Source organism: Amblyomma mixtum, chromosome 3 (assembly GCF_055824585.1).
Source record: "Amblyomma mixtum isolate Tamu chromosome 3, ASM5582458v1, whole genome shotgun sequence".
Classification (NCBI taxonomy): Eukaryota; Metazoa; Arthropoda; class Arachnida; order Ixodida; family Ixodidae; genus Amblyomma; species Amblyomma mixtum.
Genome location: NC_143014.1, coordinates 326,103,675 through 326,119,851, shown reverse-complemented (window position 1 = coordinate 326,119,851; position 16,177 = coordinate 326,103,675). Strand labels below are relative to the sequence as shown.

At 46.7% G+C, this 16,177-nt stretch overlaps 1 protein-coding gene across 2 annotated transcripts in view; it reads left to right on the top strand.

Moving 5' to 3' along the window:
- LOC149355848 (nose resistant to fluoxetine protein 6-like) overlaps nt 1–16,177 on the top strand; it is a 116,057-nt gene that overhangs the window by 21,351 nt on the left and 78,529 nt on the right. For both annotated transcript variants that reach the window (XM_089584022.1, XM_089584021.1), the window contains exon 2: nt 15,013–15,679. In XM_089584022.1, the coding sequence (XP_089440148.1) occupies nt 15,082–15,679 (598 nt within the window). In that variant the 5' untranslated portion in view covers nt 15,013–15,081. The remainder of the gene's footprint in view (nt 1–15,012; nt 15,680–16,177) is intronic.

The window sequence follows — 16,177 nt, the reverse complement described above, 5'->3', positions numbered from 1 at the left end:
CTCTTTCACGTAACTTTCTCTTTTCTCGTTAGCGGAAGAAGGTATTCATGATCCGTAAATTATTTCTATATTATGCCATAGTAACCTACCGCCTGGTATCCAGCCAGCTTCTTGCTTAATTTCGCATTCAAGTCACCCATCAGTGCAGTGTACTGTGATTTTTCTTTGTTCATTTCCGATTCCACGTGTTCGTAGAAGCTTTCAACGATCTGGTCATCGTGGCTTGATGTAAGCGCGTATGCCTGCACCACCTTCAGCTTGTACTTTTTATTAAGTCTAATTACGATAGCTGCCACCCTCTCGTTAACGCCATAAAACTTATCTGTGTTGCGAGCTATAACCTTATTGATGAGTAATCTCACATCTAGTTGTCGTCTGTCCGGTAATCCACGATATCACAGTACATGGCCGCCCTTCAGTACTGTATACGTCTAATCTGTCCTCCTAAGCTCTATGACATCCCGCTACTTCCTCGAACAGCACTGCCAAGCTAGCGTCACTAGATAAGGTTCCAGCATTAAACGTTGCCAGGTTCAGTTTAAAATGGCAGCCTGTCCGGAGCCATAGATTCTTAGCACCTTCCGCTGCGTCACAGGTCTGACCGCCGCATTGGTCAGTTGCTCCGCAGCCGCCGGGGACTGAGGGCTGAGGGTTAGTTGGTTTGTTAATAGAAGGCTGCGGCTAAATACTACACCAGGGTGGCCAAATCCTGCTGTGGTGAGGGAGTGCGTTGTGGGTTCTAGTCACCGAGATCACGCCGCACCCCAGGCCTGGTTAGGCAATCCAATCGACACGCGGAGTTTTTTTTTTTAAACCCAGGAGAGAATTGCGTGGCAGAGGGACTCGAACCTCTGTCCTCTTGCATGCGAGATGGATGCTCTACCTCTGCGCCATAACGGCGTGCTAATTGTGTCTATTGCACGAGAGAGGTAGACTATGAGGGAACAGAAGTAGCGACAGCTATACGACCGCTAACTGCGATCGCCAGCGCCGAGGTTTTCCTTCTCTATGGGCAAAAGTTCGCGTTTGTACGTAACGTTATGCAAGCATTAAAAATGTTGTATTCTTTGTAACTAAAAATTTCTAAATCACACGAAACTCTCTCAATAATGAAATGCGCCGTTTCTCTCTGTGCCACAAGAGCACACATAACGAAGAACTCATTATAACTTAAAATTACTTCGAACCGATCTGAGTATAAGCACAACAAAGGCCAGACCAACTCATTGTGCACTGTTGCTGGGCTAGTTGAATTACGTTAACTAAGCTGCAGAACGCATAGCAAGCAGTCGAGATGAAAGACGACAGCGCCCAGTCTCGATGTAACTTTGAGACAACTTTCTTGCTTAATAACGCGCAGCATGTCACTGCACTTGCACGCATAAAACATTTCAGGCAAAGCTATATTCAGGTAGAGGTACCACTGAAAGGTTACAGTAGCTTTACTTCTTTGCATAGGTCGACCGTTAACATATTGTTCTTTGTGTCATCTTTCTTGTTACAAATAGATTTCTTTTCCTTACCTAATTAAACATCCACGAAATGTTTAAACTATACGATCCACTCCATATTTTGCTAAAATTGTAATCCTTCATGACAAGACCCATCAGTTGCGCGACCTCAGTGCTTTTCATTAAACATTATGACCTTAGGATGATGTAACAAAGGTGGCAGATCAGCAGTGTAACACAGCGCAATACATTTTACTCACCTTATAGCTGATATCATTGGCCCATGCCGACATACCAAGTCACGAATGAAGGTCCCAAGAGTAGCTGCTGAATTGCTATTAAAATAAATATCCTGACTCAATTCTGGCTTTGCACGAAATCAGTGGCAGGCCCAATACAATATATCAAACTGCAATACTCTATTAGTTCGAGAACGACATCACTCTACGAGCATTTGAACGACTCGGACACAGCGCGTTTAATATAATTCCATCGTTGCTTTAAAATTAATATTTTCGCATATTATTAGTATTTAGAGCCCTGATTCAGCATTAGATTTAGTTTCAATGTTTTCTCTATGTTCTTATAAATCTAAACTTTTGCCGAGCTCTTTCCATCAGTGTAATGTTTAATTCCCGTTATGTAACGTTCCAACTCTCAACGCAATTTCATAACAATATTAAAATGTTACGTGCCAAATCAGAACGCATTTGTTCCCTGCTGTAGTAAGTTGCCCGAAAGTGCTGCGAAAACCAAGTTGTAATCATTCGTCCTCATTTCCTATTTATTTTCGCCTGGAAAAGTACGACTTCACTTTCAACAGTGACCTGACCATAGTGCTGGCGAAAATTCGGATGGCAGTCAGAACGTGCCATGCTGAAGCTTTTCCCTGCGCTCTCAGCACAAATGACGGCGCGCTTTCCATAGGAAACCTGCAGTGTAGTTTGCAGGTACATGTGGCGCCGGCTCGTGGCCGAAGAGACAAGCACTGAGTAGGCAGCTCGGCGCGGCACGACCGGCTCCGCTTCCCGAGGAAGGCGCAAACAGCGAGGTTGTGCAGCTTTGCGGATTTTCTGGAAGCTTTACCTCGGCCATCCTACGCCATGGATGTCGGTCGCACTCGAAAAAAAAAACAACCGGAGATACTGTTGCGTGAAGGACTGTCATACCCGAGAAGGGAACGGAGACGTGAAGCTGTTTCGTTTCCCTGCAAGGCCATAGGGGTCAACCCGGCGACTGAAGTGGATCGTCGCAGTGCGTCGTGTCAAGGAAGTTGCACTGGTGTTATAATTCACGTGAAGCCAAGAGGAGAAAAAAAGTATAAATGTGGAGCGGCTGAATGAAGCTATAATATTGAGCGTTCATTAAATTCGCCGCTAGCAGTTTTCTTGCTTGGTATCGTCGAATTGCGGTCGCGCTCCCGCGTTAAGAAGCCGTTTTTCTGGTTCTGTCAGAACAACGGTCTTCAAATCAGGATTCGTCGCGTTCGAAAGCAGGGCTCTTGGTCGCGGTTTTGTCCTATACTGGTACTCAAGTACGTGCGCTCAACGTTAGCGCGTACGTGTCGAGGTACCATGAATGAAAGGCAGCACGCCTCGCGAGGTGAGTCGCAGGTGATTAATTCAGGTCCCACACCCGTATATCGTTCCCTTATGTGTTTGCCCGTCTCGCGCAGATTTGCATGCTTTGCCTAAGGGGTGAATTGATTTTGCTGTGTGTGTCATACAAATTTGGTTGCATTATATTTGAGTGGTGAAGACTTCTTCAACTGCAGCCCAAATGACAACACAAAAATATGTTCAAAGCACTTTGTCCGTGGTGAAAAGAGTACCATTGAAACGCATCCCGGTTATCTCCCGGAAAGCAAGGTCATGCATGAAACTGCCCTAACATTATTAACAACCTGAATTCAGCTGTAAACACCTGGATACCGCGGGAGTCATAAAGAGGCTCACTGTGTGGTTGCTTGGACGTTCAGTCTGGGCTCGATAGATGCAATTCTTTCTGTACACCCACCACTGTTTACTGTGCTTTCGATTACACGCTACGGGAAAAATTCACATATTCACGGGTCCCGTGCATCTAAACTTTGTCCCTTTATGTTTTTCAAAATCTATTTTCCAGATCAGTTACCAATGCAAAGCGGCGAGACGGTTGCTTACACATGCACTGTACATGCAGAAGTTGAACGTCGTACACGTGTTTGCCCCGCTGAGACTGACACTTCGCCGAAATTTCAGCGCCGTCCGTTTCCTTCACTGAGTGCACATGGTTGCTCTCGTAAAAGCGACATCCTTTTTAGAGCTCCGGTCGCCGAAAATACACACCGATGGCATCAATAGGCTTGAATCCGCAACATAAAACAACCGACATTTTCAAATCCATACTGAGCATGCACGCCGCAAAGAACGACCGCCTACCCAGTACCAAGAAAACATATGGTGGCGGCGCTGTAAGCAGCGCGACAGCGGCGCCGCCTGGCTATTGCAGGTTGCCTATAGACGTGTTAGTGGCAGCCCCTGCGCGTTCGGCAGTGGCACTGCACGTGCTGTTTTGGCGCTCGAGCATAGCTAAACAATAGGTCCGCGGTAGAGTGTAGCAGCTTGGAAATAGCACGACACTCGATGGAGCCACATCGAAAGAAATAAAGGTGACGCGAATTTTTTTGAAACTGCCAATATGTCGATGAAACCTTCAGGGCCTTTAAAATAAACTGCGGTCTTGACATGAAAGTTTTAGCTCAAGAACCAGGATTGAAGAAGCGAGGAAATGCTACAGAAAAGATTTCGACATTTGAGTGCACTTTTTTCGTGGCGTAAAGAACGATCGAAGACCATATTCGGGTTTGATTTTTAAGGATAATAAGGGTTATCCGCGCTAGACCTTCTCAAAGTGCGGAAGTATTGCTTAAGGGCTTCCAGACTGGTGGACACTCTTAAAAGGAAACCAGTCAAACAGGCGGAAGACGGGTGAAGAGAGAAAACACGACTCGTCCATCGTCTTTGTGACTGTTGTTTTATTTTTATTAGCATGCACCGACTGGCACAGATCTTCATTCTTTCCATTTCCTCTTTTAAGTTCATCTCATTTCATTTCCTTCGTTCACTGCCTTCTTGATTTAAGCTACGGTATCATTACCCCCCATTTGCTGCCTGACCGAGTCTGCTCTCTTCCTGTCTCTTAACGTTACACGGATCATTTTCCTCTACATAGCCCGCTTTGTTGTTCACTCTTTGGTTTCAAGCCTCTCTTTTATCCTTTAAGTTTCTGACTCACTGGAGAATGCTTTAAATACAACTATTATGTACTTTATTTTTGATTTTATTAAGTTGCTATTCTTGAGCTGAGAGTATGTTCCAAATGTGCCGCACCCAATTTTTAGTCTTAGTTGTTTTACTGAAGTGGTCCGCCTCTAAGCTGATCTCTTGCCACTTCTAATTTTCCGCTTTCTACCGTAAACTGTTAGTCCCTTGCCAGACTGTTGAATATTACGCTATTTTTTGTCGTAATAATTCCTAGCCCCACCCTTGCATTCCGAGTGTTTATCGTTCCCAGTCATGCAGTGCAGTTCTTCTCTTCGGGCGCTTGGTAGGGCCAGCGCCTTCTATATTTGGCGCTGACAGTACAATGGGAGCCGTCGGTACGCCTCATTTCAGCCAGTTGCCGTGCTGCGGCGCTACACAGATGGTACGACTGCTGGCGTCATGCATGCGCATGGTCACGCGGTTCTTGCATTCTGATAGCTCTGCCCTGCTCCTACTCCACACGTCTATCAGATTCTTGCTTCCTACCACTTCTTGTGTAGCTCTCGCTTCATCCGTGGCGCGGCGCTTTTTCCAACGACAGTCGGCTGGCGCGGCAGATTTGCTCGCCGTTTACAGAGGTGGGCTGAGCCGTTCGCTCGGCCTGTCACTTGAGGATGGCGGTAGGCATACTTGAGGCGCTGCTTGAGGTGTCCGCGCCGCTTATTGCTGTTCTTTTCCAGACGAATATAGCGATGTAAGTTGTCACATTCGTTCGTTTCGTGGCACCATTGTTCGCGAAAATTGTTTCCCGGGGGTAAATGGTGTGGTCCTCTACGCTGACGAGGTGTCCTCGCAACAGCAGTAAAATGGCAGCGGTTAATTATGTACGGTACGGCTCCTGCTTTAAGTTCTCTGTGAACTGAGGGATATTTTAAGTTCATTTATGTGGAGCTTAGGAACTTCGCAGCAAGGACTGCAGAAAAGGAGTGGACGTTTACGTGCATTTTTTTACATATATTTACTACTATTTACGGTAATAGCATATACATTACTTTGCATGTATCTGCTGCTATGTACATTATAACTGTTTGTAATTATAGCCATTTACATTTATAGAATTTGTGTCTGGTCAAATGTTTAGGGGAATCCCCCAAGGTGGAGCAGATTTGTAATAAGAGAGTAATTACTCATTGGCATCCACCTGAGCGCAGCCATACGGCTACAAGGGAAAGCTATACAGCTTTCTCAGAAACTTCGTAGTTAAAGAAAAATTCGTCCTGGTCCGGGGATCGAACCCGGGACCACCGCTTCACCGGAGCAGTCGCTCTACCAATTGAGCTAACCGGGACGGCAAGATTATGGTAGGGCGACAGCGAATTGATCAATAACTCGAAGTGGGAACAGTGTTGGTCAAATGTTTAGGGGAATCCCCCAAGGTAGAGCATATTTGTAATAAGGGAGTAATTACTCATTGGCATCCACCTGAGCGCAGCCATACGGCTACAAAGGAAAGCTATACAGCTTTCTCAGAAACTTCGCAGTTAAAGAAAAATTCGTCCTGGTCCGGGGATAGAACCCGGGACCACCGCTTCACCGGAGCAGTCGCTCTACCAATTGAGCTAACCGGGACGGCAAGCTTATGGTAGGGCGAGAGCGAATGGATCAATAACTCGATGCCCGATCCCCGAATCAGGACGAATTTTTCTTTAACTACGAAGTTTCCGAGAAAGCTGTATAGCTTTCCTTTGTAGCCGTATGGCTGCGCTCAGGTGGATGCCAATGAGTAATTACTCCGTTATTACAAATCTGCTCCACCTTGGGGGATTCCCCTAAACATTTGACCAACACTGTTCCCACTTCGAGTTATTGATCAATTCGCTCTCGCCCTACCATAAGCTTGCCGTCCCGGTTAGCTCAATTGGTAGAGCGACTGCTCCGGTGAAGCGGTAGTCCCGGGTTCGATCCCCGGACCAGGACGAATTTTTCTTTAACTACGAAGTTTCTGAGGAAGCTGTATAGCTTTCCTTTGTAGCCGTATGGCTGCGCTCAGGTGGATGCCAATGAGTAATTACTCCCTTATTATAAATCTGCTCCACCTTGGGGGATTCCCCTAAACATTTGACCAACACTGTTCCCACTTCGAGTTATTGATCAATTCGCTCTCGCCCTACCATAAGCTTGCCGTCCCGGTTAGCTCAATTGGTAGAGCGACTGCTCCGGTGAAGCGGTAGTCCCGGGTTCGATCCCCGGACCAGGACGAATTTTTCTTTAACTACGAAGTTTCTGAGGAAGCTGTATAGCTTTCCTTTGTAGCCGTATGGCTGCGCTCAGGTGGATGCCAATGAGTAATTACTCCCTTATTATAAATCTGCTCCACCTTGGGGGATTCCCCTAAACATTTGACCAACACTGTTCCCACTTCGAGTTATTGATCCATTCGCTCTCGCCCTACCATAAGCTTGCCGTCCCGGTTAGCTCAATTGGTAGAGCGACTGCTCCGGTGAAGCGGTGGTCCCGGGTTCGATCCCCGGACCAGGACGAATTTTTCTTTAACTGCGAAGTTTCTGAGAAAGCTGTATAGCTTTCCTTTGTAGCCGTATGGCTGCGCTCAGGTGGATGCCAATGAGTAATTACTCCCTTATTACAAATATGCTCTACCTTGGGGGATTCCCCTAAACATTTGACCAACACTGTTCCCACTTCGAGTTATTGATCAATTCGCTCTCGCCCTACCATAAGCTTGCCGTCCCGGTTAGCTCAATTGGTAGAGCGACTGCTCCGGTGAAGCGGTAGTCCCGGGTTCGATCCCCGGACCAGGACGAATTTTTCTTTAACTACGAAGTTTCTGAGGAAGCTGTATAGCTTTCCTTTGTAGCCGTATGGCTGCGCTCAGGTGGATGCCAATGAGTAATTACTCCCTTATTATAAATCTGCTCCACCTTGGGGGATTCCCCTAAACATTTGACCAACACTGTTCCCACTTCGAGTTATTGATCAATTCGCTCTCGCCCTACCATAAGCTTGCCGTCCCGGTTAGCTCAATTGGTAGAGCGACTGCTCCGGTGAAGCGGTAGTCCCGGGTTCGATCCCCGGACCAGGACGAATTTTTCTTTAACTACGAAGTTTCTGAGGAAGCTGTATAGCTTTCCTTTGTAGCCGTATGGCTGCGCTCAGGTGGATGCCAATGAGTAATTACTCCCTTATTATAAATCTGCTCCACCTTGGGGGATTCCCCTAAACATTTGACCAACACTGTTCCCACTTCGAGTTATTGATCAATTCGCTCTCGCCCTACCATAAGCTTGCCGTCCCGGTTAGCTCAATTGGTAGAGCGACTGCTCCGGTGAAGCGGCGGTCCCGGGTTCGAACCCCGGACCAGGACGAATTTTTCTTTAACTGCGAAGTTTCTGAGAAAGCTGTATATCTTTCCTTTGTAGCCGTATGGCTGCGCTCAGGTGGATGCTAATGAGTAATTACCCCCTTATAATAATTTGTGTCTATTTGCTTGTATTTACAGTAGTAATAAATTTTCATTGCAGTGCAATCACCTTTGTGCGCGCGAGGAGCACAATACATCTCCTGGGCGAGAGGAACGCAACAACAGCGAACGAAATAAAACGCACCTAACGCCCGTCCGGAGACGCCAATCCGCACGCACTCATGTGTTCGATCGCCCGCTTCTGCGGCGCCGAGCGACAACGCCGGTAGAACAGACGCTGATGCGGCACCTCAGAAACGCTCTCTTGTGGTTCGGTCTTTACGGTGACTACACCTCAATACGTGCTGAAGCGGACTTGATTTCGGTTTTATCTGCCTGCCTTTCTTCAAGCGGATTTTTTTTTAGGTCTGCATCATTTTATTAGCGCCAGGTTGTGGTCAGCACCAGGCAGAACGTCCGAAATGCTTTGGCATCAGCTGCTGCGCCGTGCACTTGCAAATGGAGTTCACTTTTTACTTTTTAAAACTGTCCGTGGCAGCTGCAGGCTGCAATGGACAGAGGAAAATCTTTATCTGGTTGTCGTAAGATGAGCATGACCTGCAACAAGTCACTTACGCGTTACAATTATCATTCCGCATTTCCTCGATTCTAACACCCTACTTTCTCCGGAAAAAATCGTTTAAGAATTATATGCACGTTAGAATTAAATACGAAAATGTAACTACGCCGGCAACACCCTATGGCCATCGGCACAACAAAAATGGTTGCCTGTACTTGTTGCGTATCGATATTATCAACATCACCTATGGCAGTTTTGGGTACCAAGAGGCCTCGAGAGCATTTCAAGTCTCCCGTCAGTATTAGCCGCCGACCTAAGGACAACGCAGCGAGCTATGGAAAAAAATTATATGTGTAACGTTCAGAGATCGGAAGCGGGCGGAGTGGGTGAGAGATCAAACGCGGGTTAATGACATCGTAGTCGAAATCAAGAGGAAGAAGTGGGCTTGGGCAGGGCATGTAATGCGAAGACAAGATAACCGGTGGTCCTTAAGGGCAACGGAGTGGATTCCAAGAGAACTATTAAGGATTCCAAGAGAAGGCAAACGTAGCAGGCGGTGGCAGAAAGTTAGGTGGTCGGATTAGATTAAGAAGTGTGCGGTGATACGGTGGCCGCAGCTGGCAAAGGACAGGGTTAATTGGAGGGACATGGGAGAGGCCTTTGCCCTGCAGTGGGGCGTAGTCAGGCGAAGACGCACCAATTTCACTACGACGCCGGGTTAAAAAAAGGGCGACCTTGCGTGCGGAGCCTTTCTAAGCACACACTGGAGCAGCCGTGCACACAAGTGAGACAATTCCCGCACAATTTCCTCTCCTCGAAAATCGCACCTTAGTGGTAGCGCACTAAAAAATTTTGGGACCGCTTAGCGCATCTTAAGAGGGCAGTGCGATCTCGATGTGTCCTGGATCCACTGCACACAGATGGAAGTTGATGAAGACGACGACATGAAATGCACAGTGAGAGAGAGTGCCTGTTAACCACGAGTTGTCAGCGGTTTCGGCGATAGCACATAGTGCTCTCGTGCAGTGGCCAGCGAACCTGACCTTTTTTGCACCACCGCGGCTTCGAAACCCAGGCGCGGCGCAGTCACGGCCATATTTGATTTCTGCCGGTCTCTCTGGCTTCAGATAAATAGGCAACGTGTTCTTTCGAGATTGGAAACCTTAGTGCAATCCCACTAAAAGATGTAAAATTTTTAAGTTAGTTGCGTAAAGCGCGATGCGTAAGTTGCGTAAAAAAACAGCGCCTATGTTTGCGTCCGTCCTCCTTTTGTCCGTGTTTGTTACTGCGCTGCCGTCCTCAGTAAGCGCAGCAATAGCGGTTAGTGTTCGTGCTTCCCTAGCGTTTATTGTTTGCGCCGACGTCTTCACACGCATGATGAGTGCAAAATCTATAAAGAACTTCAGCAGAACTTTAGTTCAGTCTAGTCGTTGCTTAAATAAAGCAATTGCAAGTAGGGCTTCTATCTGCCCTTCTTCTGTAGCGGCGCCGCCACGGTGGCTCGTGGTTATGGCGCTCGGCTACTGAACCGAAAGACGCGGGTTGGCCGCGGCGGACGAATTTCTATGGAGGCGAAACTCTAGAGGCCCGTGTATTGTGCAATGTCAGTGCGCGGTAAAAAAAAACCAGATGGTGGAAATTATCCCAAGCTCTTCACTGCAGCGTCCCGTATAGCCCGATTAGCTTTGGGTCGTTAAACCCCCATAAACCAAACCATCTTGCGTAAATGGTCGTGTTCTGGGCTCACCTCCAAAAATGCTATCATTGAATGTCTCGCATTCAGCAACGAGTGCAAACGTCATTTCCATGAGAAAGCTTTATTTGTTTCTTAATAAACTTCCATCTCACTTTTAATCCATTCATTGTTTTATCCAACTATTAGATTGTGACATACGAAATATGTAATGAAGAAGGAGGTCCCAGTGCACAAACTTGAAGAGTAGCCTCCTGCCAAATAACAAAAAACATATACATAAGTAACAACAGATAGCAAAATGAAGAGACACACTAACCAACCATTACTGTTATTTATCTGATAATCTTGTATTTAGTTATAGATGAAGTAAGCAAAATGTTTTGTTTTTAAAGTTATTAATAAAGATGATGGGTGAATACATGTGTGCATGTTGTTCGCTACAGATAAGGCAGTGAAATAAGCATGAACTTCCCGTAATTATTCCGTATTAGTTATAGCAACAAAATCAGATTCGAGGCAAACTTAGCTGACGTAGCACTGTTGAGAGGAACATCGCGAAATAACTGCTAGATTAGAGTTATTGAAATATTTGACAAATAATCAACAGGTTGCATTCGAAAATCTTCGCAACCGTCTACCGAAATGATGAGCATTAGCGGAATGAATCTCACCTAAACCAGCACTGGTGACCTGTAATTCATGAAGAATACCGATAACTGCACCAGTAACGGTCGGGACAAGGTAGAATGATTCCAGAGAGCGCTGAGAGAGCGTTGCAGGAATTGAGATAGGCTGGGATGGACTTACGAAATATTATTTCTTAAAAGGGTTCACAATATTCAGTGCACTGTTGTCAAGAGATTCGGAAGGTTTGTGCTTTTTTGTATGTGTGTAAGGAGCCTTCCTATTCAAAAAAGAATTAGTTATACTTCATGCTTTTCGCAATCTGTATCATCGATACTTATTTCTGCAACACAGTGTTCTCGTTTTGCTTCCTTCAGAAGTTGTTAAGTATGTTGCAGCGCTTTTTATAAAAACCCGCAGCCTAATGTTAAAAGGACTGTGATTAACTTTTTCTACAAACCTTTTTTCTTTCGCACAGACCTTAGGAAGCCAGTCGTCAGCCAAACACTAAGGCAGATAACCTTTTTTTTTTCACTGTTCTCCCCGGTAGTTTTACATCAGGGCATTTTTTTATGGTAGCTGCTAATTCCTTAAATACCTCTTTAATATTCGTTTGAAGGTTAAAAAAATGCCAGTCAACGTTAGTGGCTCGATTAGTGAACTTTACTGCGTTAAGCATGTTTTTTGTAAATGTCTAAAAGGTTTCCGTTCATTCGTAGGCAGATGAAACAAAACAAGGTTGATTGATTGATTTATTTGGTTTAACGTCCCAAAGCTACTCAGGCTATGTGGGGCGCCGTAGTGAAGGGCTCCGGAAATTTCGACCACCCGGGGTTCTTTAACGTGCACTGACATCGCACAGTACACGGGCCTCTAGAGTTTCGCCTCCATCGAAATTCGGCCGCCGCGGCCGGGATCGAACCCGCGTCTTTCGGGCCAGCAGTCGAGCGCCGTAGCCACTGAGCCTCCGCGGCGGGTGAAACAAAACAAGGAAGTTGCCTCTAATAGTAACGGCAACAATACTAGTCTGTAAGGGTTCCATGATCTCAGAGGATATGTGATCAATAAGGATACTACTGATCCCAGAAATACATTTAGCAGGGTGTGTGATTAGTGCCTGATATCCCAAACCTACTAAGCTCTTCGTGGAGTTAATACAGCTGAGGTTACTGTCATCTAGAATATTGACATAACGTCATTAATGGTGATAACCTTTTTTTCGGCGCATAATGTGATGGTTCATTGCAAAGCCTTGAGACCGAAGATGGTGGATAACGATAAATGCAACCGAGAATGATCTTCTTCGTGTTTAGGGGTGTTGGGGATTCTTCAGATTCTATCCACAAGGATTCGCATTTATGGGCTGGAACTGTAGAGTCCTCCAGCGTTCATATATTTTACCAGCAGTGAAATAAACACAGCGGCTCCTCCGTGGTTGCCATTTGAGCGGTGACAATGTTGAGGCAAGTACGATGGGGGACAAAATGGTTTTTGTCATTCTGTAATAGCCAGGTTTCGTCAACAAATATAGATAAAAAATTATATTGTAGGGACTGCAACAGACACGAAATTTCGCTGTAATGTTTTTGTAGACTTCGCGCACTAAAATTGAATCCAGATGGGCAATGCTGACATAGCTTTTGAGATTATCGGTAGAAAAATACAGTGTGACGGTGCAGGGCAGTTAGGGATTAGCAAATTAGAATGCGTCTGGATTCAAGCAATAAATTTAGATTTCTCTCTCAGCGGACATCCAAGAGCCCATTCTCGCTTGTTTGCCTCATTTCGATCTCATCGGTGTCAGTTGAGAGGTGCAAGCATAAGTTTTGTTTAGTTCATAGGCCCTTATGCAAAAAGTTTCGTGTACTCTTGAGTTAAGTCATCATTTGCATCTATTGGGTTGTGGCGAGGTCCAGCAAATCCGATGTCATTCTTGTCGAATCTCCCCTTCCGCGCAATGTTCAGGAATTCATGTTCTTTTCCCATGACAAAAACTACGCAATGACACTTTTTATATCCGATTCAGTTGTGACGGGACGAAAGATGTATACGTATGTCGGCGCTGTGCAGTCCACCCTTTTCTCATCGTCTTTACGGTGGGAAACTGAGCAGAAACTCTACTTGACATGCATCGATAAATTACCACGTTTTAATAATAAAAAAGCCCATTCTCGCCCCAAACTGAGGTTTTGTAACCTCAAAAAGACCAGAAAACAAAATACAGGCTTCGCTATCACCGGCTCAACTTCGCAAGTAAATTGCGTGCATCGACGCATTTCTTCCTTTGTGGATCAGAGTCTACGCTACATTCCTATTCACTTCAAATCGGTCGCAACTAATTTTCGATAAGGACGTCACAAGTTGCAATGATATGGTGGGAAGATATTTAATTCCGAATAAATGCGCTTTTTGGCGCCGGACGAAATAAGCATGCCCAAAACGAGCCCGAAAGTCAAGGTTTACTGTGAAGAATAATTTCATAGAGCTCTGTATCTCTTTAATTACAGTAATCAGTCGCACATATTGCTCTAGACCCGCAACTGTTTTCAAGAGTTTTATTTTGTTTGGTTAGTACTTGTGGTTTCTGCTCTCCGCTCTTCAACTACAGACTTCGAAGTGTCTACTCCCGACACTAAGCTGGCAAGCGCTGTTTGCAGCGCAGCTACATCAGGGTCGTTCATTTTCTGTGTAAATTCTTCAAAAAACTTGCTGGCCAGATCAGGTAGTGCGCTTAGAAAACAGGCGTCCAGGTACCCAATCTATATGGCCAACTAACTTTAGAAGTTATCGCCGTTAGCAGCGCGAAACACTGGGCAACATTCGGTAACACTGGCAGCAACAGTGGTAGCAAACAGGTTCGTTCGAGAGGTATAATGAGACTCGTTGACCGGCAAAAGAAATAGCAGCACTTGGAAGCACGCTCCTACAACCCTGATTGCAGCAGCGAAACGACACTCAGACGCTATCCGCCGACGCCTTGCAAGGCAGTCCAAGCCGCGTACCCGCGCAGGTGCTTCACAGACATGGCTTCCACGAACTGTGCTCGATGCGATGCGTAGCGCAGGTGATGTCTGTCCGAACCATGCAGACACACACTGATGGCTGACTGCAGGCTGTGCCACACGCGAAGACGAACGTTTTTTTTTTCTTTTCAGTACTGGTTCTTAGGTCCTGCAAAAGAAATAGCAGCCCTTATAATCATGCTCCTATAGCCATGACGGCTGCTGCTAAGGGGCCAAACATACCTCAGATTTACTATGAAATCTCAATATGCTCATAAAAATGCGTGGCCGAAGACGAGTGCATGTTATCACGCAGTGCGTTTGCGGGCAGCGTCCGGGAGGAGTTTCGAGGCGTTTGATGACGCCTTACGATCGCGCGTCCCACCCGACGACGGCGAAAGTTGCACGGGACCCGAGGCACGGACTGTGCGCGTAGGGTGAACACGTAATCGCGGGCTTGTGCGCGCCCCAACCCAAGACAAGGAGTACAGTACGAGGCACAATTGATCTCTTGATTACTCACGTGGTTGCCTGCGAAACGGAAGTGGCGCGCAGCTGCTGTGGACACCGGGCCACAAGGGTTCTGTCCAGCGCACTACTAAAAGCTATCGCTGTAAAGCATGCCCACGCCCTTCTCCCTTTAATGCTAAAAGTTGGTGGCTTCTAACTTGTTGGCCGAATTCGAGGAAGTGCACAGCTCTTCACAAGGTGCAATAATCAGCACAGAATTTTCAGGCGAAGGTTTGAATTGATTTCCGTATACTATTTGCCTCATCTCAAGGATTCATAGTATTCGAAATAAAGAAGTAAATAAAAGGTAATTTACTTGCGCGCCCTTCGGAATTGCGACACATCATGAATACACGTTCGCAGATTGCAGTGAACCAACGTTACCTACCTAACACGTTGTGACATAAAACCTTACACTTTTCACCAAGTGTTTGTTTTAAATATCCATTTCACAAGCTCTTGTATTTTGATCTTGATTTCTTTCAGGGGTGTTGCTGCCGAGTGGAGTCCAACGTCTGAGTGTAGCTGTGGCCCAAGGTGGCATCTGGCACGGACATGCGGTCCCGGCGGTTCCTGACTGCATCCTACACACGGTTGCTTCTGCTGCTTTCTTGTTATGCATCGACTGCTATGAGCGAGAGTGTTGCCACGGTGGCCAAGCTTTTCACCGCAGTGCATCCGAGCGCTCTGAGCGCGGCTACCATGGTGGATAGCAGAACTGTTTTCGGAACAGCAGACGCTTTCCCCCAGTCCCAGTCTAGTGGTGCGGTTCTAAAAAGCGCCACCGCAGCTGCAGTGATAAGTGCGTCGAAGATGATGGAAAGGCGACCGACCGCTGGAGAGAAGTGGGCCGTCGCGGCTGATCCAAAATTAACTACGTCTGACTGGAGTGAAGCGAGCGCATCCAGGGCGCCGAGTGATTCAGCGACCACGACAAGCGTGCCCGGCACTCAGCCGACAGAGTCTTCCACCACCACAACCACAGTGCTGCCAAAAACCTCTCGAATGAGGGCTCTGATCACCCAGGCTTTGTCCAGCATGAGCGGCCGGCTGACACGGCGCTTACTGCAGGCTGACATATCAGCGGAGTGCAGCCTCGGCGTGCTGCATTTCATGCGTGCCATCCAAACACTGGAGCCGTGGGCCTTCAGGCGTAAGTGTCCCTCCTTTGTCTCCTTAAGAATTCCTGTTGGCCAAATTGCAAAACTGTTTAAGGCTCAGTATTTTTTAGGGTTCCATTTAATTTAGTACGGATGTAAATGGTCAAGAAAGCAAGAGCAGGGACCCTATTATCTAGGCGCCTTCCTAGGGACCTCTTTCGCTTCTTCATCTGGAGCCGTCAATAACAAAGAGTAATTTCATTTTTCAGCTATTATGGCCATACGTTAATCGTGACGAAAAAACAGTAGGTGGGGAAGCAAACAGCCAATCAGAGACATAGCCGGTCTAGTCGCGGCGCCGCCGCTAGCCGCCTTACTACTGCCGCCGCAGCCATTCCGCCTCACCCGCCGCGGTGGCTCAGTGGTCAGAGCGCTAGGCTACTGAACCGTTGTACCCCGGTTTAAACCCGACCGCGACGGCCGCGTTTCGATCGAGGCGAAACGCAGAAGGCGCCCGTGTGATGTGTGGTGTCAGTGTTCGTTAATGATTC